This window comes from Pteronotus mesoamericanus, unplaced genomic scaffold, assembly GCF_021234165.1.
Source record: "Pteronotus mesoamericanus isolate MK-2021 breed Mesoamerican mustached bat unplaced genomic scaffold, CSHL_Meso_final contig_74, whole genome shotgun sequence".
NCBI classification, from domain to species: domain Eukaryota; kingdom Metazoa; phylum Chordata; class Mammalia; order Chiroptera; family Mormoopidae; genus Pteronotus; species Pteronotus mesoamericanus.
Window position 1 is genome coordinate 7043614 of NW_026555247.1, and position 23423 is coordinate 7067036.

The window sequence follows — 23423 nt, forward strand, 5'->3', positions numbered from 1 at the left end:
CCAACAGCTCTTAGACATACTGAATTGTAACTCCTTGAGATTCATAAAGTGAAGTCCTAATCCCCAATGTGAGTGCATTTGGAGTAAGGAAGAAATTAAGGTTAAATGAGCAGTGACCTGATAGGATTAGTATCTTTATAATTATCCTTACAAGTAGCTTCTGTGCTCCCTCCTTCCCTGCTCTTCTCTTTCTCTCTCTCTCTCCCCTGTGAAGACACAGTAAAGAGCCAGGAAGAGATTTCTTACCAGGAGCTGAACTGGCCAATACCTTATCTTGGACTTCCAACCTCTCCAACTGTGGAAAAATAGATGTCTGTTGCTGAAGCCAGCCCATCTGTAGTATTGCGTTATGGCTGCTTCAGCAGACTGATACATTCGTTTTTCCAGGTTAGAATCTAGGGGAAAAGGATATGCGTTTCTCCAGGGCGGTTCTGGCTTTGACTGGATCACATGCTCCTGAACCAGACCTCATGGCCCTGGAATCCAGTGCTCTGACAGCCAAGCCTGAGTCTCCCCACATCCGCAACCTTGAGAGTGGAGCCAGCACTGTCTGAACAGCATGGATGGAGCAAGAGGGAGAGCGGTTCCTCCACAGCGAAATTAGGGGGCCACAACCAAAAAGTGGTGGTGAAACTGTGTGTCGGTAAAATCCTTAGCAGCCTGAAAACATTTAAGTCCCCAGAATAACCAGTCCTATGAGAGAGGAGGAAAACTTCTGAGATTTAACTGTAGCATTTTGCTGTCCCAGATGACGGCTGGCCCGAGAAGCTCTTTAATCCGTCGCTGTGCAGGAAGATCATGCACTATCCCCAGTGCTAAATGATTGGAGTCAGGAGTTCTAAAAAACAGGACTTTATCATCTCATTTATAATTTTTAGACCTCAGCTTCCAAAGAGCTCCCAAAGCCATCTGGCCTCTCTGGCCAACAAGGGGGCAAGGAAGCGTGAGAGGTAGAAGCTATACTGACGGCTGCTGCAAGAGCAGCTGGAGGAGCAGCAGCTGGCTCTCCGGCTCCCTGGCTCCTCAGGTGAATGGGCGGGGTCAGCCTCTGCTGGGTTCCATTTGAGCGCAGGGAAGGGCTTGTTAGTGGGGCACACAGAGGGCAGGCACATTGTGTGCCCTAATTTCACTCCCCCCCTTTTTTTTCCCACCTGTTCCTAAGTGCCACCCAAAATGTGGATAACGGAGAGAGAGCATTGCTCAGGCTTTGGAATCTGAGCGGGGAAGCTGTCCACCTCAGGTCGGGTGGTTGTGGGCATCACTAAGCACATCCAGCATTGGAGAAGCCTACCACCGCCTTACAGCTATTTTCTGAGTTTTACAAGAAACACACTGACTGCCTTATGCCTAGTATGGTTAGAGGAATAACCACGCAGTTTGTTGTCTCAGATTTGAACTATCAGGTTCCAGAACAGTTTGGGATGCTCCAACACTCTGTCTGTGATGGTCTCACTTCTCGCTGTCACCTTTTTCTAACAGCTTTTGTGATTACTTAAAATTTTTTCCTTGGAGGGTGGCTTTGAGGCTAGTGGCTGAAGCTCTCACTCACTGAAATCTGAACTTGGTCTAGCATCAAGGTCTGATCCAACATTTTAGTTTATGATCTTTTTTAGACGAATTCAACTGCTTGGCCTATTGAATTTTAGTGTCAAATCAACATGACCCCAAATGCTACATCAGATGGTTCAGTATATTCTAGCCAAAAAAAAAAAAAAAAAAAATGTTCTTATGGCTTTGCTCTGGATTGCTTTAAAGATTATTAAAAATCTTCTAGGAAAGAATTTTATTTTTTAGGAAAGGAATTTTTAAACCCTTCTAAGTTGTTCTTGCCAACTACAGCCCTGCATTCATGTTTTGCATTAATTTAATTTATTCCAGACTTCTCTTAGCACAATACCATATTCTTCAATTTTAACTTTGACTCACTCAACTGTACTTTCTTACAGTTGTAAAATATGAGGCCACATTGGAGAATTGCCTATATGTATTTGTAATTTATAATTATGTTGATGTTTGGTTCAGCTCTTTACGGTCAACCACAGAATACAACTGGCGACTCCAGGTTAACTTTGTCATTCAGGGAGTCGACTCTCCCCTTTCCCTTCCCATGCCCCCCTGTCTTTCCTTCTCACCTTTCATTTCTGCCTTCCTCTCCTTTTTCTTTATTTTTCTCTTCCTCTTCTATCCTTCTCCCTCCACACCTTTGCTGGTGCAATTTTCTAAAACAGAGTCTCGGACGGTGGGAATGTCGGAACAAGTTGGTCCCCCCATGACTAGAAACAGAAAGTGGGAAAAATGCAGCTGCCCCCAAAATCTACCACATTGACCTGACATAGGGCCACATCAACCCCTGACCCAGGGCCCAGAACTGTCCCTGTTGGAGTTTGCTGTGGACTTTGGGTTGTGGTGGTAAGTCTTTTCTTAGAAAACTCCTATAAATATGTTCCCAGTCCAAGATTAACCCATCTGTGAACATATTCTCATGAATCAGACAAACTAACCAAGAGAAGAGACCAAATGCACCAGCTGAGGGCAGATGGAGCTGTTGGGAAGGTTTCTGGCTGGGGAAGCTGCCGGGAGAGCCCTCCTGGCCTTTCCAAGGAAGTCAATAGGACCTGGAGAGCTGGGTGTGGGGAAAGATCTGAAACCAAATTCTGTGCAATTAGACCTGGAACTGGCCCTTCATTTTGTAACTCAGATTTTATCTAAGAGAACATTGAAGTGGATGGTAGGAAGAAACCTTCGGGTTTTCTGTAGGTTGAATATATCTTAAGTCCAGTTAAACCAGAGAGGTAGATGGTACTAAGTGTCATGAAACCGCCTGTTGGCTTTGTGGCTTTGACTCAAGAAGGTGCCTGCCTGCTTTTTCAACAGAAGGACACACCCCAGAATCCTGGGTAATAAGAGCATCCCCGAAACAACAAGGAGCTCTATTTACCTTGTAATTTACTTATTTATGGATGGAGAAGAGAATGTTGTTACTCATAGCAATATCTCATCTGCCTCCTAGCAGTGCTGCAAGATTCATTGAGAGAACACCTATGAAGAACTTACATGGGCTGGACTGGTAGAAGGATTTCAACTGTTGCTTATTCTTTCATTTAAGAAGTATCTATTTGGCATGTATGAGGTAACAGGACTGTGTTCGATGCTAGAAGACATTGGGGAACACAGCAGACAAGCTCCCTGACACCTTGGACCTTTTAATCATCATTTTCAAATACTTTTTGGGAATAAAAATGTCTTGAAACAGAAACAATGAGTAGATGAGAAGTAAAAATACTCCAGAAACTTCAAAGGACCTGGAGCAAAAAAACAAAGAGCAGAATTAAAACATTTGTAAAGCCCTATAGAATTTCCAAGAGTGAGAAAAGGGCTGCCAGTGCTGGGGTTTGGCCTGGGGTGTGGCAGCTTCCGCTGACAGCCGGGCTGAGATGAGGAGGGTGATGCCAGATGGGGCAATTCACACTTTAGAGCCATGCACCTGTGTTTAAGGCTGGGTCTTTGTTTCCACCTCTGGAGTGCAGCCGCATCTCCATGGCCCTAGGGGTCAGTGTAGATGGCACCCACAGTATTCTGGCCAGAGCCGCCCTCATTGCACTCCAGGTTCCTACAGCTCTGCCCTGCCTGGACAGTGCTCTTCTCTCTGCATTCACTTTCCTTTAGGGCAGAAACAGAAGAGCGAGCCTGTATTAGTCAGGCTTCTCAAGAAAAATCAGAACCAATAGGATGTGTATTGAGTGTGTGTGTCTCTGTGTGTAACTTGAGTATACACTCTGTGTTATTTGAAGGAATTGGCTCACATGACTGTGGGGGCTGGAAGCCCAAAATTTGCAGGGCAGGCCAGCTGGCTGGAAATCCTGGGAGAGCTGATGTTTCCATTTGAGTCCGAAGGCAGCTTGGCGGCAGAATTCCCCCTTCCTTTGGGACTTCAGTCTTTTCTTCTAATGCCTTCCACTGATTCGGTGAGGCCCACCCTTGCAGTAGAGGGCAACTGGCTTTACTCAAGGTCAACCGATTTAAAAGTTAATCACATCATTCAAAAAAGCACGATTACAACAGGGCACATGCCTGGGTTGCGACCCAGATCCCCAGTAGGGGGCCCATGAGAGGCAACCACACATTGATGTTTCTCTCCCTCTCTTTCTCCATCCTTTCCCCTCTCTCTAAAAAAAATAAATAAAATATTTTTAAGAAATACTTTATTTTAACAAAAACAAACACCATTACAATACCATCTAGACTGATGTTGGCCAAACATTGGAGCCACATAGCCCAGCCAATTTGACACATAAAATTAACCATCCAAGAACATTTCCTCAGTAAACTGTCCCTTGGTAAACACAGGCCTAGTGAAACATGTCACCATGAAAGAACGCCGACCCAAATGGCAGGAGATCTGAGTCCTTGTGCTGCTGTCCGCTGAGAGCCGGCTGACTCTCATTAGGCACGTTTCTTCATCTCTCTTATAGTTTCTGTGGGAGGGAAGGAGACTGGATCATACTATGTCAATAATTCTCTAGCCCCTCCCTCTTCTGGATTTTTAGCTCCCTGAGATCAGGGGTGTGTGTTTTTCATATTTACCTCCACGCCAACACCTAGTCATGGCGCTGATGAACACAGCAGGCATTTAATCAAAGCCTTCTGGATGGATGAATATGCAATGGGATGGCATGGTGGTAAATTCTCTGGGCCTACCACTGCGTAGCTGCGCCTCTCTGAACAAGGCACGTAGCCCATCGAAGTCCCAGGTAATTGGTGAATGTGTGGAATCTTTGAAACCTTGCAAACAAGGTTGTATTTTTTTTTTCCTGCATGCCCTGAATATAAATTTGGAAATCAGGAATACTAATCCACTGATCGCATTAATGCAGCCTGGGACCCTGTACGGAGCACCTCCCTGAGCACTGGGCACTTGGGTGATCACAGTAACAATGTTAATGAGAGTGAGCACTTACTGAGCACCTCCTTCACGCCGAGCATCACGCTCAGTGCTTTTCATGCCTTGAATCTGGTGATTCTCTAATGACCTCATTGAGATGTGTACTGTCATCAGCTCCCGTTTACAGAAGAGGAAACTGAGGCTTAGAGAGGCTGAGGTGCTTACCCATGATTGCACAGCCAAGTGGCTGAGCTGGTACTTGAATCCAGTTGTGTCTGCCCCAGAGACTGAAGTCCTTTGCCACAGACTAATTTGTGACCTTGGAAATGTCACTTAATTTCTGAACTTCAGTATGTAACAGCAGCAATCAACAAGACGATCTCTCAGTTCCTTCCTGTTCCTAAGATGGGAAACCCTCCAGCTCAGGAAATCAGTGGGCCATCTCCACGGCTCTCCTCTCTGCAGAAGCAGGGTCCTTGCAGTGCAAACAGGAGTGATGCTGAGTAACTGCAGCCCTGTCGGAGGTTAGCTACACAGTCTCATAGGAATCCAACCCAGTGGGAAGGGAGCGGAGAGGGGAATGAATGGCCAGAGTCTGTTCTCTCCATCCACATGTATTTAATTCCCCGACTTGAGGTGGGAGAGAGGAAACTGGGATGCTTTTCCCATCCATTCCCAACTCTGCCTGCATATCTTTTTCCATGATTATTCAACTGCACCAGACCTTGAGAAATCAGGTATGGAGAGAAGAGGACAGGGGGACAAAAGGGGACAGTTGGAGGCTGATCTAGATTGGAATGGTTTACACTTGATCCCTGGTGGGGTGTGTAATTAATGTGTCCCCTCCAGTGAGTCACATCCCCATCAGTTGTTCCCTTCTTCCTTCTCCGATGAGCACCAACCACTATATGCAAGAGGCATCTCCCAACCCTCATTCACAACCAGCCAATCTTGCTGAATATGAGATTAACAACAGCAAATACAAAAGTCAGGAGCATTATTGAGTGCTCACTATCAGGTAGGCATTGTCCCAGCCCTTTCAAGTATTATCTAATGTAATGCTATCAAGTAGACACTAGGACTATTCCCACTTAAGGACGAGGAAACTGAGGCCTAGGACATTTGATCAAGTTGTTTCAGGTTCCAGGCCTCAGAAGTGGTGGAGCTGGAACTTGCATTTGGGTCTTTCCAGCCCCAACTCCGTTCTTATCCAGGCTCTATACCTCACCGCCCCGTGCCTGACCGAGGTCTTTTCATCCAGCCTGCCAGTGTTCATCCCTCGGCTCCTACCGGACGCCCTGCAACCCAGTGACCGGGCAGTGTGAATGCAAGCCGGGGATTACAGGACGGCAGTGTGACAGGTGTCTCTCAGGAGCCTATGATTTCCCCCACTGCCAAGGTAGGAAAGACATCCTAATGTTGGGGGCAGGGGGCTGGGTCTTCTCTGGAGTGCGTGCAGCCAACCTCACGGAGCAGCATGCAAATCCCACAGACCCAACGCTGGTCACATCTGTGTTTGACGCTAATCTGTCTGGTTTTCTCTAAGGAATCAAAAAATGATTTATTCCTAGAATTTAAAAGAAATTCTCATGTGTTATAAATTTGAGTTTCTTGATTAGTGTGTAAATTCCTTGTGTGGCGAAGATGACCCCTTTTAGCTAAGCCCAGCGTTCCTTTTCCCCTTTCCCAAGGCATCCTAGCTTCCGTTTGGGTCCGAGCTGTGGCACTGATGTTGGCTGCTTGTGATCCCCCAAGGGATGCTCCAACAGGTCCTCTTGTGGGCAGGCTGAGCAGGACCTTTGCTGGGTTTCTGCCCCCTCTCCTTGCCCACCACTGGCCTCCTGGGAAACTCTGTCATCACACATCAGCCCAGGTGTGAGGAGCAGGGGGCTGGGGGTGAACCAGAGTCTATTTGGTTTGGAAAGAGCAAGCCAAGGAGGAAACATTGCCACGAGTTGTAGGTATTCATCCCTAGACTGATGAGAGATTGAGAGTCTGTGTGCTCTGTGGCCCAGGCTACGGAATCTCACTACTCTCCAGGTGTGAGCAGCCTCCTCTGGTAAGTAGCTCCTGACTGTGGCTTTCAGAGGACCCTTCCTCTGTTGAAAGGAGGTATTTGTGAAAGACTGAATCAGGCTTTCCATCAAGAGAATGTGTTTTTCTCAGATGTCTTCTGGCTCCTGATAGTGTTTTGGAGCTTTGCATTCAGAGACATCTGAAGACAGGGCCACTGCTCAAACTGGACTCCCCAGAAACTTACTCGCCAGAATCCTCAAGAGACTGGGGGTTTTTTGCTGATGGAAATTGTAGCCAGCAGTCAGAGGGCACTGCTTGCCTTTGAGAAGGCCTGAAGGTCCCCAACGGCAAGGCCCTCTGGGGCCAGGAGAGGAAGGGAGTGAGTGCCCTGGGAAGAGTGTGGCAGCGGGCAGTAGGGCTGGGCAGCTAGGACAGTTTCTTCAGGGCTAGATGGCAACACTGGTCAGATGGGGGAGGAGCCAAAGCTGGAAAACTACAAAGAGTGGGAAGGTTGTGATGACAATTACAGAAGGTAAGGAAGAAAGAAAAGGAGAGACGGATTGTTTGGTTTGCAGGCCGGTGCTCAACGCGCTGAGCCACACCAGCCAGGGCTCTTCATTTCTGATGCTGTATAATAGCCTGAGAGATTGTAAGAGCCCAGTTTTTTGGAGAGAGTTTATATTGGGCTTATAATACTATATTGACTAAAGCAGCAAAACAAACTAATTTTAGGTATAATTGTAGTACAGATGAAGAACAAAGGGGTTGTGTGATATTTAGAGAATTAGGTTGTGGGTAACTAAAAAATGTACTTAACGGATTCTGGAACTTTTTAATTGGACAGTTAAAAAGTCTCTCGGTACAATATTGCCCTCTTCTGGACAATCCTAAAGATGCTCAAAATTCTATTGTTTCTTCTCCCCGTCTCCTCCTGTGTCACCAGTTAGAAATGACCATTTATAAATTTTGGATATTAACCCTTATCCAAACCCTTGCTATAAGAAATATCAAAGGTTGTACTGCTTATGTTTTCTTCCAGGAGTTTTATGGTTGCAAGTCTTACATTTAAGTCTTTAGTTCATTTTGAGTTTATTCTTGTATATGGTATAAGAAGGTGGGCTAGTTTTATTTTTGCATTTATCTGTCCAATTTCCCAACACTGTTTATCGAAGAGACTGTCTGCCCCATTGTATGTTCTTGCATCCTTTATCAAATACTAATTGATAATATAGTCATAGTTTTATTTCTGGGCTTTATTCTGTTTCATTGATCTATGCGTCTGTTTATATACCAGTACCATGTTGTTTTGATAAGTATAGCTTTGTAATATAGTTTGATAGCATTTAGCATGAGACCTTCAGCTTTGTTCTACTTTATCAAGATTGCTGTAGCTATTCAGGGTCTTTTGTGCCCTAGGTTCATTGCAGCATTATTTATGATAGCCAAGATTTGGGAGAAATGCAAGTACCCATCAGTAGACAAATGGATAAAGAAGTTTTGGTACATATGGAACATTTCTTGGCCATACAAAATAATGAAGTCTTATCATTTGCAACACCATGGATGGAGCTAGAGGGTATTATGATAAGTAAAATAAGTCAATCAAAGAAAGACAAATACCATATGATTTTACTTACATGTGGAGCCTAAAGAACAATATAAATGAACAAACAAAACAGAAACAGATTCATAAATACAGAGAATAGACCAATAGTAGCCAGCAGTGGAAGCTACAGGTGAAAAAGGTAAAGGGATTGAGAAGTACAAATTTGTAGTTATAAAATAACCATAGGATGTAAGGTGCAGCATAGGGAATATAGTCAATGAGATTGTAATAACTACGTATGGTGCCAGGTGGGTACTGGGAATATTGGGGGGAACATTTTGTAAAGTATATGATTGTCTAACTACTATGCTGTACACCTGAAACTAATAAAAAATAATATTGAAAATAAACTGTAATTAAAAGTTAAATTTTAAAAATGAACTTGTAGTAGTGGGAAGGGATTAAAGTTTCTCAGTGGTAAAGGGGGTGATTTGGGAATTTAGACCATAAAGGTTATTTGGGGAGCCTTTTTCTAATTACATGCAATGTCCTTGCCACCCATATATTAAAAAATATAAATGTAGATGCGCTGTTTTTATAAACAAGTGAAACTTGCCTGGCTGGGTGGCTCAGGTTGTTGGAGTGTCATCCTGTCCACCAAAAGTTCGCAGGTTTGATCCCCGTCAGGGTATATGCCTAGGTTGCAGGTTCGATCCCAGGTTGAGGCACGTTCAGAGGCAACTGCTCAATGTTTCTCTCTCTCCCTTCCTCTCTGAAATCGATAAACATATTCTCGGATGAGCATTAATAAAAAAATTGTTTAAAATTTAAAAACAAGTAAAATTTTTAAAACTCAAAACATCAAGACAAAGAGACAAACAAACAAACATTAAAACTCCAGATGTTTAACACGTTTCTGAATTAAATACAGGCTCCAGCAGTTCCTGTGACCTAGCTGGTACCCTTGACTCCAGTTTGGTAAGTGGAGAATTATTAAAGGGTTGCAATTCTAATTATTCTTCTGATACTTTTGAAAGACTAACCCATTTGGGAGCTTCCTGAAATTAAAAGTAAATTAAAGTAAGGCCTGAGGCCAAATTGCTTAAAGAGGTTGTTGCTCATTTTCAAAATGACTATGTGATAGTGTGATTTTTTCTGAAAACAAAAGAATATGATTTACTTAAAGTTTGAATTCTAGAGTCCTAGATTTAACTGTTATTGTCAGTTACTCTGAGGGTGGGTGTTGCCACCCTAGAGCCCTGCACATAAGCCTGAGATGCGTAATTAAAAATTAAGAAAATCGAGGCTAATTTCACGTTAAATAAAGCTGTCTGTGTACAAAGTAATTGTAATTTATTTGATATTGCTCCAAGATTCGTTTGCTAAGCACTTCAGAAATTATCTGTCTTTTTAGCCCCCGGGCCTGGGGATGCTGGGCTGCCAGGCACTGGAGGGGCAGTGGGGGAGGGGCTCCACAGCCTCCCTGTGAGTCTTTTGATGTTTAAACAAGGCATGACTCCTGCATATTACACAACTTTCACATAAACATAATTTTCTACTGATTCTCACATGTTAACTATTCAGGTATTTTTCCACATAGTCCAGGTTGTAACAAAATCAACAATAACGATGTCATAAATAACAGTGACTTTTAATCTTTTCTGTATTTTCCAATTTTGTTTTAACCAGAAATATGGATTATGTGTATAACAAATAAATGAGTAATGAAGCAAAAGCAATTAAGCAGACTGTTGAAATCAACCCAATATTTTATTCCCCTTGAATACACTTCATTTACTTTTCATAATCAAAATATATTTTTTGTGACACGCTTTATTCAGAACTCATGTTTGAAAACATGTTTTAATTCTGAGAGGTCAAATCTTAGTTTGATTCTCTTTTAAAGGGGTATTGCCAGTGCAAGCTTCACGTTGAAAGTCCTACCTGCAATATCTGTAAACCATTATACTGGAATCTGGCTAAAGAAAACCCCCATGGATGTTCAGGTAAAGTTTCTTATACATTATAATTTACTATGCTGTAGCTTCCTCATAATTTTCTCTACTTCAGTGACTAAACCCACAAAAGAGCTATTTATTTAATCAGTTCAGTTTGTCTGAAATTTTGTATAACTGTTCTGATGTTTTTCTCCCCCTTTTGGCAGAACTTCTGTCATTTTCAAAATCTCGGCAAGAGATTCATATCCTGTTTCCATATGTGTTGTGGTCTTTGGGAAGGCAGCTACTTGATAAATGGTTTTTACCAGCTTGTTTTTACAATCCACTCTTTCTGACTTAATTTTATTTTCATTTTATGCTTAGATTGAAGCCAGGATAGGAATCAAAAACATCAAATTGAAGGTGGCGAAGTGGAGTGACTATCCTTAAATAGAGTATATTTCCATGTAAACGTATCTGTAATGACCTTGACATTAGAATCATTTAGAAATCCCATGGTGTTGTGGCTTTTGTCTTATAGTGGTCATACGCTAGCCATTACTCCTTGTAGGTGGATGGTATTGCTCTGGGTGTTCTGCTTCAACAGTCCAAATTGGCTTCCGCTGAAGGATGCTGGGAAGTGACTGCACATGTAGTATTGCTGGTGTGGTGTGTTCCCAGAGCTGGAGAACTGTCTTTTATGGGAACTTGGTCCAAACATGCCCTCTTATCTTCACAGAATGCCAGTGCCATGTGGCAGGAACAGTGAGCGGAATTGGAGAGTGTGGGCAGGTAATGTGAGCCGATTTTTCATATGATACCAGTAGCAACTGATTGTGGAGTTTCTGTGGGAGGGTATTATATTAGTCCCTCTGTAATTGTACTGTATGTGCTAATCTTTTTGGATGTTTTTAGATCCTGACTACACTGCTTCATATTGCACAATGAGCCAGTTTTAAATCTTGAAGTTTAGTGAATTCTGTAACCTTACTCCAATTTTGTCATCTGGCTCGTTGTTCTGCAGCGAGATGGTGACTGTCAATGCAAGTCCCACGTTAGTGGTGATTCCTGTGACACATGTGAAGATGGATATTTTGCTTTGGAAAAGAGCAATTACTTTGGGTGTCAAGGTAAACACATTGTTGGGGCCTCAGCAAAGCAAAAGTGTTGGTGGACAAAGACTGCCAGGGTAACCTTTATTGTGAATTCATTGTCTTCGTGCAAACTTTCTGATGGGGCTGGATTCAAAAGTTTTGTCCAGGGAATTTGGCCACGCTTTCAGTTGAAACGAGGAGTAATTGCAAATGAGGTTGCTTCCACTTCTCTTCTACCAGCACACTGTAGGTTTAATTTTTTTTTTTTTAATGTAACTGGGATGGAGGGAGTCAATGTAAATAACATTAAGTCTTAGTCATTTTAAAGATATAGTTTGTATTATCAAAACAGCTTACGCCAGATTTTTAGAGATTATATTTCTCTTAAACAATAAAACTGTGAGGGCAGTGGTCCATAAAGCTACTCATGTCTACCACAAACCTCTTGTTAGCACACACTGTTTATAACAATACTATGTTGCGAAATCATTTTTATTTCCTAAGCTACTGTCCCCTTACCTTGAACAACCGTATTGGAGCAGGCCTACAAGTCACCTCCAACTTGCTAGTGGACTTTTAGGGAGTCATACCATCTCATGTGTGAACCACCTTGCGGGGTTTATACCATCCAGTGGGGAGATGCTTGGATGGGTAACCACTGCTGTTCCCTGACTTTCAGGGTGTCAGTGTGACATTGGTGGAGCAGTCTCCCCCATGTGCAGCAGGCCCTCTGGAGGATGCCAGTGCCGAGAACACATCGTGGGGACGGCGTGCCAGCGGTGAGTCTTCGGGAGGTTTCTCCCCACATCGATGTTGTGGAAGACTCTCCCAGAGTCCTGTCTGTACTGACAGTTCTTGTGAGGAAAGAAGTAGTTCTAAGGGCCAAGGGCAGAAGAAGCTGTACTGTCATTTGAAATCGAGGCACTTGTCAGGAAGTCCAATTAAAACAGGCATTAAGGTTGCCTGTAACTGTCCCACTTTGTAGGTCATGGAGCATCTTCACTAGAAATTTCCCACAGGTACAAAAAGTCAGGTGGGCGAGACTAGATCTGGACACACAAGCGGGGAATCCCATGGCTGAACCTCTGTGTAAAAGTCCTAGCGTGGAGGAGTCCAGCAGGCGGTAGCCCCTGGACAAAGGAGAGTCAGGTCTTGTGTCTCCCTTGGGTCCCATGGCAGAGGCCAGGGAAGGCGAGGCATGTTACACGTGGCAGGGTGGGGGGTAAGGAAACTTCAGACATGGGAAAAGTCCCTCATCTCACAGAGGCAAGTTAAAACGAACTGTAGGAGGAGGGGAGCGAAGTGGAGGCCGAGTTCCCAGAAGGACTACAGAAAATATAGCAGCAATTTATATAGATATTTGAAACCATGATCCATCCATAATTTTCCCTCAGTTGGAGGGGAAGAAAAAAAAACCTAATTTTTAATATTCTAACTTTTAATCATACACTGGAAATGCCATGAAATGCAACAACAAATCTCAAGCACCTTCAATATTTCTGCATTATCGACACATAACAAATCTTTTGGGCAGTTAAGATAAATGGAATATATTTAGCGTGGTGCCTCCCTCCTTTTCCTCCGTGTTTCCAGCATTTGAATTCTAAAAGTCAGAGCAGCCCAGCTGTGTTTCTTCAGCTATTTGTCTCCAATTACAGTTTACGTCCAATATTATTGTGTATTGGTTGCAGGTGTACGGCACAGGGGTTAGACAATCATAGACTTTACGAAGTGTTCCCCCAACATAGCTACTGCGGTATTATTGACTGCATTCCCTCCGCTACAATTTTCTAAGAGGCAGTCCCTACAGGGCTACATAATGAAAGATATGTGAAGGGGAATACATCTGTAGATTTTTTTTCCTATAGACGAGGCAGGCTCACGATGGACCAAGAGAACTTTGTAAATAGTTCAGAAACATTTTCCGCCCATGTTTCACCTCTTTCCTCCCTCGAGTTGATAAAGTGAGCTTTTCTCCTACTGAACCAGTTTAAACTTTTTCTCCTTCCAGCTATGTAACTGATTGGCTAATCTGGGAGTTAAAATAATGTAAATGAACAGGAATTAAATTACTCATGTTGAGGCAAACATATTGACGTTTTATGTTAGAGCCAATACATATATATACAAAATTTAGAACATGCCTTTGATGTAGTGGCAAATAATATCTGAAAAAAAAAGGATAACAAACTAGCAACATAGATACCATACAACCTTTTGTTTAGGTTAGTAAATCTTATATCCTTTTGTCCAAAGTGCCTCTCCAATGTTTATATTATCTGAGTATTTTTCATTTTTCTTACAAGTTTAGGAAGCATTCACATTCATTTTTTTTCCTAAGTAACTTTGTGATAGTAAATATAATATACAGTGTAGGGCAAAAGTAGGTTTACAGTTGTTTATATGGAAAATAATACAATATTTTTTGGTTTTATTTTATTTCAAATCATGTTTATTCTATTACAGTTGTCTCAGTTTTTACCCCTTTACTCCCCTCCACCCATCCCACCCCCACCCCCCTCCCACAGTCAATTCCCACTCTGTTGTCCATGTCCCTGGGTCATTCATACATGTTCTTTGTCTAGTCCCTTCGCCTTTGTTCCACCATTGTCCTCCTTCCCCCTCCCCTCTGGTCACTTTCAGTCTGCTCCATGTTTCCGTGCCTGTGGTTTATTTTGTTTGTTAGTTTATTTTGTTGAATAGAGTCCACTTATAGCTGAGATCATAGGGTATTTGTCTTTCACCAACTGGCTTATTTCACTTAGCTTAATATTCTCCAGTTCCATCCATGTTGTCACAAAGGTAGGAGAGCCATCTCTCCTTTTCTTTCTTTCTTAAATGCAGGTTGATTTTATTTTTTTAAATGTCAAAGTTAATGATAAAATATTAAAAAATTTAAAACCACTATAAAATCGCAGCAATTAAACCAACATGACACCAGCACAGAAATAATCAAATAGATCAATGAAATATAATGAGCATTCTAGAGACAACACACATATCTAACAATATAATATATAATTAAATTGATATTTCACATCAATGGGTAAAATAAGACTTATGTAACAAATAAGGTACATGGACCACTATTACTTTAAATAAAACAGATATAGAGCCCTATCTCACACATTATACAAGAAATATTCAGGTGAGTTAAAAATCAATATGTAGAATCTAAGGAGTTCTAGAAGAAAATAGAACTAATATTTTTCATGACCTCAAGTAAAATATTCAAACCCAGAAGCTATAAAGTAAATATTGACAATTTGACTATATTAAACATTTAAGACTATATAGTAATATACATATAAAAAAAGTTAAAGTACAAGGAATAGAATAGGTAAATATTTGCAACACATCTAAAACATGGTTAATAGGTTTGTTTGGGTTTTTTTAGGGAAAAAATTTCTACAAACCTTTAATCAATAAATGGATAAAGAATACGAAAAAGTCATTTAAAGCTTTTGTAAAAATAATAGAAATAGGCAAGGAATATATAAAAACAGGTTTAGTTTCAACAAATAGTAAAGGAACAATTAAAATAACATCATTGTCACAATCAGATTAATGAGTATTAAAAATATTGGTAATATTAAGTATTAGCAACTTTGAAAGGAACTGGGTATTCATAGACTCTTTTTCTTCATCTTAAAGCAGTCCCTTTAGCATATTTTGCAGTGCTGGTTTGGTAGAGGTGTATTCTTTTAGCCTTCTTTTCTCTGGGAAACTCCTTATTTAGCCTTCCATTTTAATTGAGAGCCTTGCTGGGTAGAGCAGTCTTGGTTGCAGACCTTTGCTTTTCATTACTTGGAATATTTCTTGCCATTCCCTTCTGGCTTGAAGTGTTTCTGTTGAGAAGTCAGCTGCTAGCTGTATTGGGGCTCGTTCTATGTTACTACCTCTTTCTCCCTTGCTGCCTTTAGGATTCTCTGTTTGTCTTTGATACTTGCCATTTTAATGATGATGTATCTTCAAGTGGGCCTCATTGGGTTCCTCTTGAATGGGACCCTCTGTGCTTCCTGGACTTGTGTGACTTTTTCTCCCCTCCAATTGGAGAAGTTTTCCATTATTACTTTTTCAAACAGGTTCTCTATCCCTTCCTCCTTTTCTTCTCCCTGTGGTATCCCTATTTTATGGATATTAATATGTCTCTAGTTGTCCTGCATTTCCCTAAATGCCCCTTCATTCTTTTTTTAGTCTTTTTTAATTTTCTTGCTCTTTCTGGGAGCTATTTTCTACCTTATCCTGCCTCGCTGATTCAATCCTTTGCTTCATCTAGCCTGCTTTTGATTCCTTCTATTGTGTTCTTCAATTCAGAAATTGTCTTCTTCATTTCCTCTTGTCTCTTATTGATAGTTTCTATGTCCTTTTTCATGCTGATATGGTTTGCAGTAAGTTCCCCGTACTTTCCCTATAGATTTTGGTAATTCTCTTTGAGATCACAGAGCTCATTGAGCTTCCTTAGGACCATTGTTTTGAACTCAATATCTGATAGTTGACTTGCCTCTATTTCATTTAGTTCTCTTTCTGGGGATTCCTCCTTACCCTTTGACTGAGGGGTGTTTCTTTGTCTTCCCATTATTTGTGAGACTCTTCTTTTTCGCTTCTGCTTCTTAAGTTGATCTGTCTTGATTTCCTGACTTGGTGGTGTGAACTGCTATAGTAAGAGACTGCTTTTTTCTTTCTGGATCTGCCTCTGATGATGTCAGATGTTGACCCTGACTGACCTTAGGCATCTGTTCGAGACTTCCAGGAATCTACTGTCTGTGGCTGTCTCCTTCAGTTGTTAATCTTGTCACTCTACACTCAGCAGTCAGGTTTAGATATCATAGGGTGGGATAGAGTACCTTGGGGGGCAGGGTTATTCAGTTCTCTCAGGCTGCTTGCTACCATTCATGGGAGTGGTCTGCCCGAGCCAGATGGCTGCTGCCATACTGGGAATGACTCAGCAGCAGGATCCCACTGGCTACTCTCTCAGTTCTCTCCCCAAAGCCTCCTTTGCCAGTCTCTCCTCACGTGTCTCTAGCCCACTCTGTTCCCACCTTTGCCAGAGACCAGGGTAAGTGGCAGTTAGGTTGTGCTAAAGCTGATTCTTCTGTCTGTCCGAGGTTATAAGACTCCTCTCTTGCTATTGTTCAGTTGTTTGTTCCAGATGATTTCTCCACAATTTAGTTGTAATTCTGGATTGGCCCTGGGAGGAGATCAGTGTGACTTCCATTCACTCCTCTGCCATCTTGATTTTCCCTTGAAAATAATACAATAATTAATCAATAATATTACAAGAATAAACTATGTTCTGCATACTCACAACTATAAACCTTCTTTTGCCCCACCGTGTTTGTTCATTGTAAAATTTTCACAAGTATCTAAAAGTAAAAGGTTGTACTAAAAGTAAAAGGTACTAAAAGTAAAAAGTAAAAGGAATCTTCATTCCACCACTCAGAGAAAACCTCTTTTAATATTTTTGTTTATTTTTATAGGCTTTTTATGTGAATAAAAATTAGCATTATATTTTTTACATAATTTGTATTAATTTATTCATATGATATGATGAACATTTTCCATTATCGTCTTCAGAAACATGAACAATTATATAATATTTCATAATTTCTTTAATTATTTCATAATTATTGTAATTTTTGTACAAAACTTTTACATTGTGTCCAAGTTTTCACTATTATAAATATAATTTTATGCCAATTCTTTGACATTATATATAAAATTATTCTTTAGAATATATTCCTGGAAGTAGAATTACTGAGTCAAAGGGTGTAAACATTTAGAAAGATCCTTGTAAATTACCTCCAAAAATAGTGTAAACATTCCTAATTCTACTTCCAATATAGGAGCCTGCCCTTTTATTTCCTTTTACTAAATGATCTTTATGACTTTAAATCCACTAACTGCTATTAGTTTGTGACTAAACTGTCAAAATGTGCCATTTTGAAGAACTTCAAGTAGTTGGTTTGAATTTTAAAATGTCACACAAGTGTTGGAGTATATTTCATCCTTCTCTGTGATTGCCATTATTGGACTCTTGAAAGGAATCCATTTATAGGCACATAATTTAAGAGAAAACAAGGCATAGAAATGTCATTCTAATGATCAAAATTATATGTACATATGAATGAATCTAATTTGTAAACTTAGCATGTAAAATATTTTGTCATATTTACTGTTGTATCTGTAGTGCTTAGAAACAGTTCCTGATACAAAAATAGTAATATTTGTGTGATGAATGAACATGACTATATAAGTAAATGAATGAACGTAGAGTAAAATAACCTAATTTGACTTTCCTAAGTTGTTAGCAACTATTGAGAATATTTTGAAGAATGCTACCACTATGTGTTACACCAAATTATTTTCTCATTTTACTGCTTGGAATAAGTAGGTGTTGCATGTTTTTATGTGAATGTTCACCTACATGAAAGCAATAATTTTGAGAAAAAGCTGCAGGCCTCTCTCATTTGTCCTTGTGTAATGCGCTCCGTCAACTTGGTGGGAGTTCTTTTAGCAGCAGCTATTGGGATAAAAGAATATTCAGATTATCAATCAACCCGACTTGCTGTCTCCATGTATACTTTTTGTTTATAAAAGACCTGAAAACAACTACTATTTCCCGGATTTGCATCATATGAAGTATGAGATTGAAGATGGCACTACCCCTAGTGGAAGAGAGCTTCGATTTGGCTATGATCCCCTGGAGTTTCCTGCGTTTAGCTGGAGAGGATACGCTCAGATGACCTCTCTGCAGGTTTGTAGACCAGAGGAGGCCGCTCGAGGCAGAGTAGCCCATGCACTTCCGAGTAGCCCAGAGCACTCTCAGTGAGTCTCCCCACAAGGTGAGCTGTCCCCAAAACTGATTCCAGCATTTGTTTTTCTCCTGGAAAAAGACTTATAAATGGAGTTTGAGGTAAAGTTGGATTTTAACTGATAAACGTATATGTCAGTTTCAGTTTCTTGTTAGTTTAATTTGGTTACCAAATAAGAAAATGAAGGGATTAAAGAAACATGGTGCTTATCTCTGGATACTTTTTATAAGAAATTTTCCAAACAAGATTAGGCTATATTTTAACACAAAGGACATTTTTTTTCTTTAAACCATTTGTCAAAAATAAAAATAAGTTGACTTAAATCATTCCAATAAAGCTTCTGTTGCTAATTTTTGGGCAATGATTTTTTTTTTAACTTTTTAAAACTCTGAATTACTACATCTAAAGAGAAACTAAGGTAAATGAGGAGTTTTAGTCAGTGCTATTTAATTTTTCTTCCCTACATTTCTCCTTTGTTTCATTCTTCTTGCTTTATCCATCTCTCTTGGCTTTGAATGGGAATAATTAAGGAATTTACACTTTACCTTTAGAATTTAATACTCACCATGAAAAAGTTCCATATAGTCATTGAATATTTCTGTTTTAAGAATTTCTCTTTGAGGTTGGTCTCTTAAGCTGTTTTTCAGTGGAGAAATTCAGAATAAAAGAGGCAAACCGACAACCAACCCAATATATGTCCTTGCAGCTCCAGAACTATACTTGTTATTTCTCTCTCACTTACCCTTAGAGAAACTGGGACCGTCAGCCATCATTGATCCTAACACTGCTCTCGCCTGGCCAAAAATCCCCCAGCCACCTTTCCCAAACATTCCCGAAGATCTTAGGACACCTCATTGTTTTCTTGTTCCCAGATACAGCAATTCCGTTTCCTGAGTTGCCTGATTTACTTCATTATTCAGAAAAGAGGAGTGGATTCCACTGAGTCATAACAGGATATGAATGACCGAGAGCCCAATATGTACATTCCCACAGGTGTCTAGAGTTTGAAAGCATAGCTGGGTAACGCTAAGGAGTGGCTCTCTAATGATGAATTCTCTGTAAGTGATTTTAGTCAGAGGACCTTGGTGGTATTCCCCAAATCACCACTAACTTTACCTTGCTTTTATTTTCTAACTTGGAACTAATATTTAAAGATAAAGTTAGTCAAATTGAGAGGGCCAGCTGGAGGAGCTGGAGGTCCTCAGTGTGGGTTGGCCGCAGCTCCTGCTCCCAGGACGAGAGATTCTACCCGTTCCATCTTTTATATCACAGATATCTTGTTCAACAAGCATCCCCTTCATTTTAACCAAAGGAGCTGGGGAGAAACCAAAAGAACCACTGACTTGGAAGTTTCTAAGTTTCATGACCTTTCCTTGGACCACAGCTGGATTTGAACACGTAGTCTGTGGTTTAGACTTCAAATAGTGTACTCTTTCCTTCAACATCATGGGCTCAGCAGCTCTTGCAGACCATTGTGGAAACACAGGGGCTGGTGAACAACAGGACCGCCCCACATACACCAGTGTAAAAAGCTCCTACTCTTCTTGGATGGGGATTGAGATCAGTTTCATGTGACTTAGTAAGCATATTTAGTTACATTCAGATTTCAACACTGATGTGTTTGGGGTCTATAGCTGTTCTTTAGCTGCCATCGATTTCTGTGACCATTTTGATTTTTTATTTGTGAAGCGGACCCTGGAGTGGTCTCTCCAGTGGGGGAGGTGTTATATTGTTCATGCCCCTTTCCTTCTCTTCCACCTTTTTCTTTCTCCCAGCTGCTGGTGGTTGCCTCTGTCACTGTGGCTTTCCATCTAACTAGTCTGTCTGTATTCTGCTCTGTCTGCCTGATTCCAAAAAGGTCAAAAGAGGATCTCAGTTGCAGAGGGAGTGCATTTTCACTGTAACTATAATTGTAAGTGATTTTAATCTATTGTTAGGCCTGCTTGTTTCCATCTTCCACAGAGTTTGTTACCTGGTGCTTGTTGAGCGGGTGTAAGTGTGTGTGCGTGAGTGTGTGTGTGTGTGCGTGTGTGTGTGTGTGTGTGTACACTATAAGCCCAGTAATGAAATTGAATAAAGTCACTGTTTGGCTAGCATTTCTTTTGACTGGTTGTCTCTTCTGTACTTTATGGCTTTTGGTGTTTTTCAGAATGAAGTAAGGATCACATTGAATGTGGGGAAGTCAAGTTTCTCTTTGTTTCGTGTTATTTTGAGATACGTTAACCCTGGAACTGAAGCAGTAGCTGGCCGCATAATTATTTATCCATCCTGGGCTAAGACAGGTAAGTAAATTTTCAAGCCTCTTTTTCATTACGAAGTGATTAACTAGTGAAACATTTTCTCCAGTTTTCACAAAGTTCCCTCCTTAGCAAATGTTACACCTGGTACCTGGTCTGATTAGAACAGTGCTCTAGGTGCCCTGTCCTGTGCTACCTTTTCAATTTCGTAACATTCTGCTTAATTACGTTTTGCTCTTAAATTTGTCATTAACTTTTGTTTTAAAATCAATATAACAACCTTGGCTGGACTCCATGAGTTAGGTACCACCACAGGGCAAATCTCATTTATAACTCATTTGTAGTAAAGTGGGTGTCACCTTTGCGGCATTTTTTTTGCGAGACCTTGGCTTCCTGGCCTAGATTCTCCCTTTGTTTCAGGCACGCCAAGGTTAGTTCAAGGAGAAATGGGTGAGGGTAGGAATTTTAAGATGAAGCCCATGAGAGCACCAGAAAGGACACGCGGACCTCATTCGGGAGCAGGGATGCCAAGGGCTGAGGGGAAGCACAGTCCGAGGGCAGGTCTCACCACAAGAGGAGGCTCGGTTCTGCGAGGGGTTAGGGCTTCTGCCCATCCTGGAAACAGATTCCAGGAAGCAGGAGGAATCCTACACAGATACCAAGTGAGCCAATGGAAATCTTATTCAGAATAGAAGTCTAAGTATCTGTGTTTAGCATCCGCAGCAGAGTCAGACATTGGGGAAGAAATGATGCTTCCAAATTGTGTCAATCAAGCTCATGAGGCTGGAGGTTGATTCACTAGTAACCAACAGGGAGATCTAACAGCCTTGCTTTATCATTTACAGAGGATTTGACAACCATTTCCCCACATGATAAGAGCTTGGGAATTGAAGGGGGCTGAAGAGGAAACAGGGCTGAGAGGTGTGGTTGATAAATCGCCCAAGTACACAGCTGCCCTTTGTAGATAAGTCTCAGTCTTTAGATCCCAAACTCTTTTTAATAAACCCCACTGCTTTTTACATGACAATTTCATCAGCAATTTGCCCTCTGTTAGCTTGGACAGCTGGAATATATTTTGGTTTGTTTTCTCCTGGAACACCATTCCTAAGCTCCCATGTCTGAGTCAGGAGCCCTAGTTATGTATTGCTATTGGTAAACCTTTGCCTAGGTATCACTGTCCACACTACCGTATTCTCCTGTGTTCTGATCTGTAACCCTGCACATTCCCTGTCCCCACTATGGAGGCACAAAGGCGATGCAAGCTGTGTTCACTGCCTCATTTCTAGAACCTAGTTCCAGGCTTGATACATAGCGGGCCTACGTTTGTAGGACAGGAGAGTGAATGTAAGGACTTGGAATAAGCATTTCTCATTGGACTCAGACATGACAGTTTTGTTTATTTCTGAACCTTCTACAGAAAGTTTGTTTTTTGCTTTTAACTTATTGATTTTGAGAGAGAGAGAGAGAGAGAGAAACATGGATTTGTTGTTCCACTTATTTATCCATTCATTGGTTGATTCTTGTATGTGCCCTGATTGGGGATTGAACCTGCAGCCTTGGTGTGTCTGGGCGATGCTCTAACCAACTGAGCTACCTGGCCAGGATTGGTCCTTTATTTGTTTAATGCAAAAGAAAACATTTTGGATCCTTCTTTTAAATTTCGAAATGAATGCATGTTCTTCAATAAAATTTAAAATTTTTAAATTACACATAAACAAAATGAAAAATAATTTAATACCAAATGTAATGTATTGAATACTTAGAGACTACAGAAGCAATAACCACCAACTCCTCCCCTGCCCCCCCCCCCACATCAAAGAAACCATCTATGATATTTGGTACATTTCTTACCAGGTTGTTTTTTTTTTTCTCATGCCCATTTTAAAAAATATTTTATTTATTTACTTTTAGAGAGAAGGGGAGGGAGGGAGAAAGAGAAGGAGAGAAACATCTATCAGTTGCCTCTCTCATGCCCCCAACTGGGGACCTGGCCCACAACCCAGCTGTGTGCCCTGACTTAGAATTGAACCAGCGACCTTTTGGTTCTCAGGCTTGCGCTCAATCCAATGAGCAACACCAGCCAGGGCTCATTTTTTAAATTTAGTTCAACTCATACTTGATCTCCAGTTTTTTATCCTGCTTCATCAACTTCCCTCCTGTCACTGAATGACCCCGTAGTATCCCACCATACAATTATACCTTAAGTTACTTTATTTCCTCCACTGCTAGATACTGTGTTTCTACTTCTTTTTCTATTTACTGTCATGCAGTGGTGAAATCTTCACCCATAAGTTTCAATTTTTTTTTTAAAACACTACTTTAAAAAACAGGATAGATTATAGAAGTGGAATCATTGGGCTGGTTGGTTAAGAAAATTTTTAAGAACGTTGCAATTGTTAAAATGGTTTCAAGAATAGTGGTACCAGCTCCCCTTCTCCCTGAGTGTTGCCACACTGCTGGCGTCGTGCTCACCGTGGCCTACCACCACTAAAGAACTCTGGCAGAAATTATATGATGTCCTTATTTTCATTTTCATTTATTTGACTGTTTGTGCTATTGAGTGTTTATTGTGTTTATCTATTTCTTGTGAATTGTAATTACATTTCTTTTGAAAATTAAAAAAGTGTGCCAAGAACTTTTGTAAGCAGTTTCCCTGTATTAAAGTACTTTATCATTTAACAAATTAAAAAGTGACTTACAATCCCAGCACAGATAGCCACTGTTAACATCTTATCAACCTTTCTAATCTATTTTATACATATTCATATGAGTTCATACAATTAAAAAATAAGATCTGTACATATGATCAGTAAACTATCCTATACTTTTTCAGATGTAAACTGAATGTTCAAAATTAAGTATCTAAAATCATAACACTGACTGATAGAAAGATGCC

The 23423-nt window shown here is 40.9% G+C and overlaps 1 protein-coding gene across 1 annotated transcript in view; it reads left to right on the plus strand.

The window, feature by feature from the left end:
* LAMA3 (laminin subunit alpha 3) overlaps positions 1-23423 on the plus strand; it is a 254462-nt gene that overhangs the window by 107600 nt on the left and 123439 nt on the right. The window contains exons 13-20 of the mRNA XM_054583453.1: positions 6144-6281; positions 9376-9422; positions 10351-10450; positions 11121-11173; positions 11406-11511; positions 12155-12254; positions 18076-18232; positions 20440-20572. Of these exons, the coding sequence (XP_054439428.1) occupies positions 6144-6281; positions 9376-9422; positions 10351-10450; positions 11121-11173; positions 11406-11511; positions 12155-12254; positions 18076-18232; positions 20440-20572 (834 nt within the window). The remainder of the gene's footprint in view (positions 1-6143; positions 6282-9375; positions 9423-10350; positions 10451-11120; positions 11174-11405; positions 11512-12154; positions 12255-18075; positions 18233-20439; positions 20573-23423) is intronic.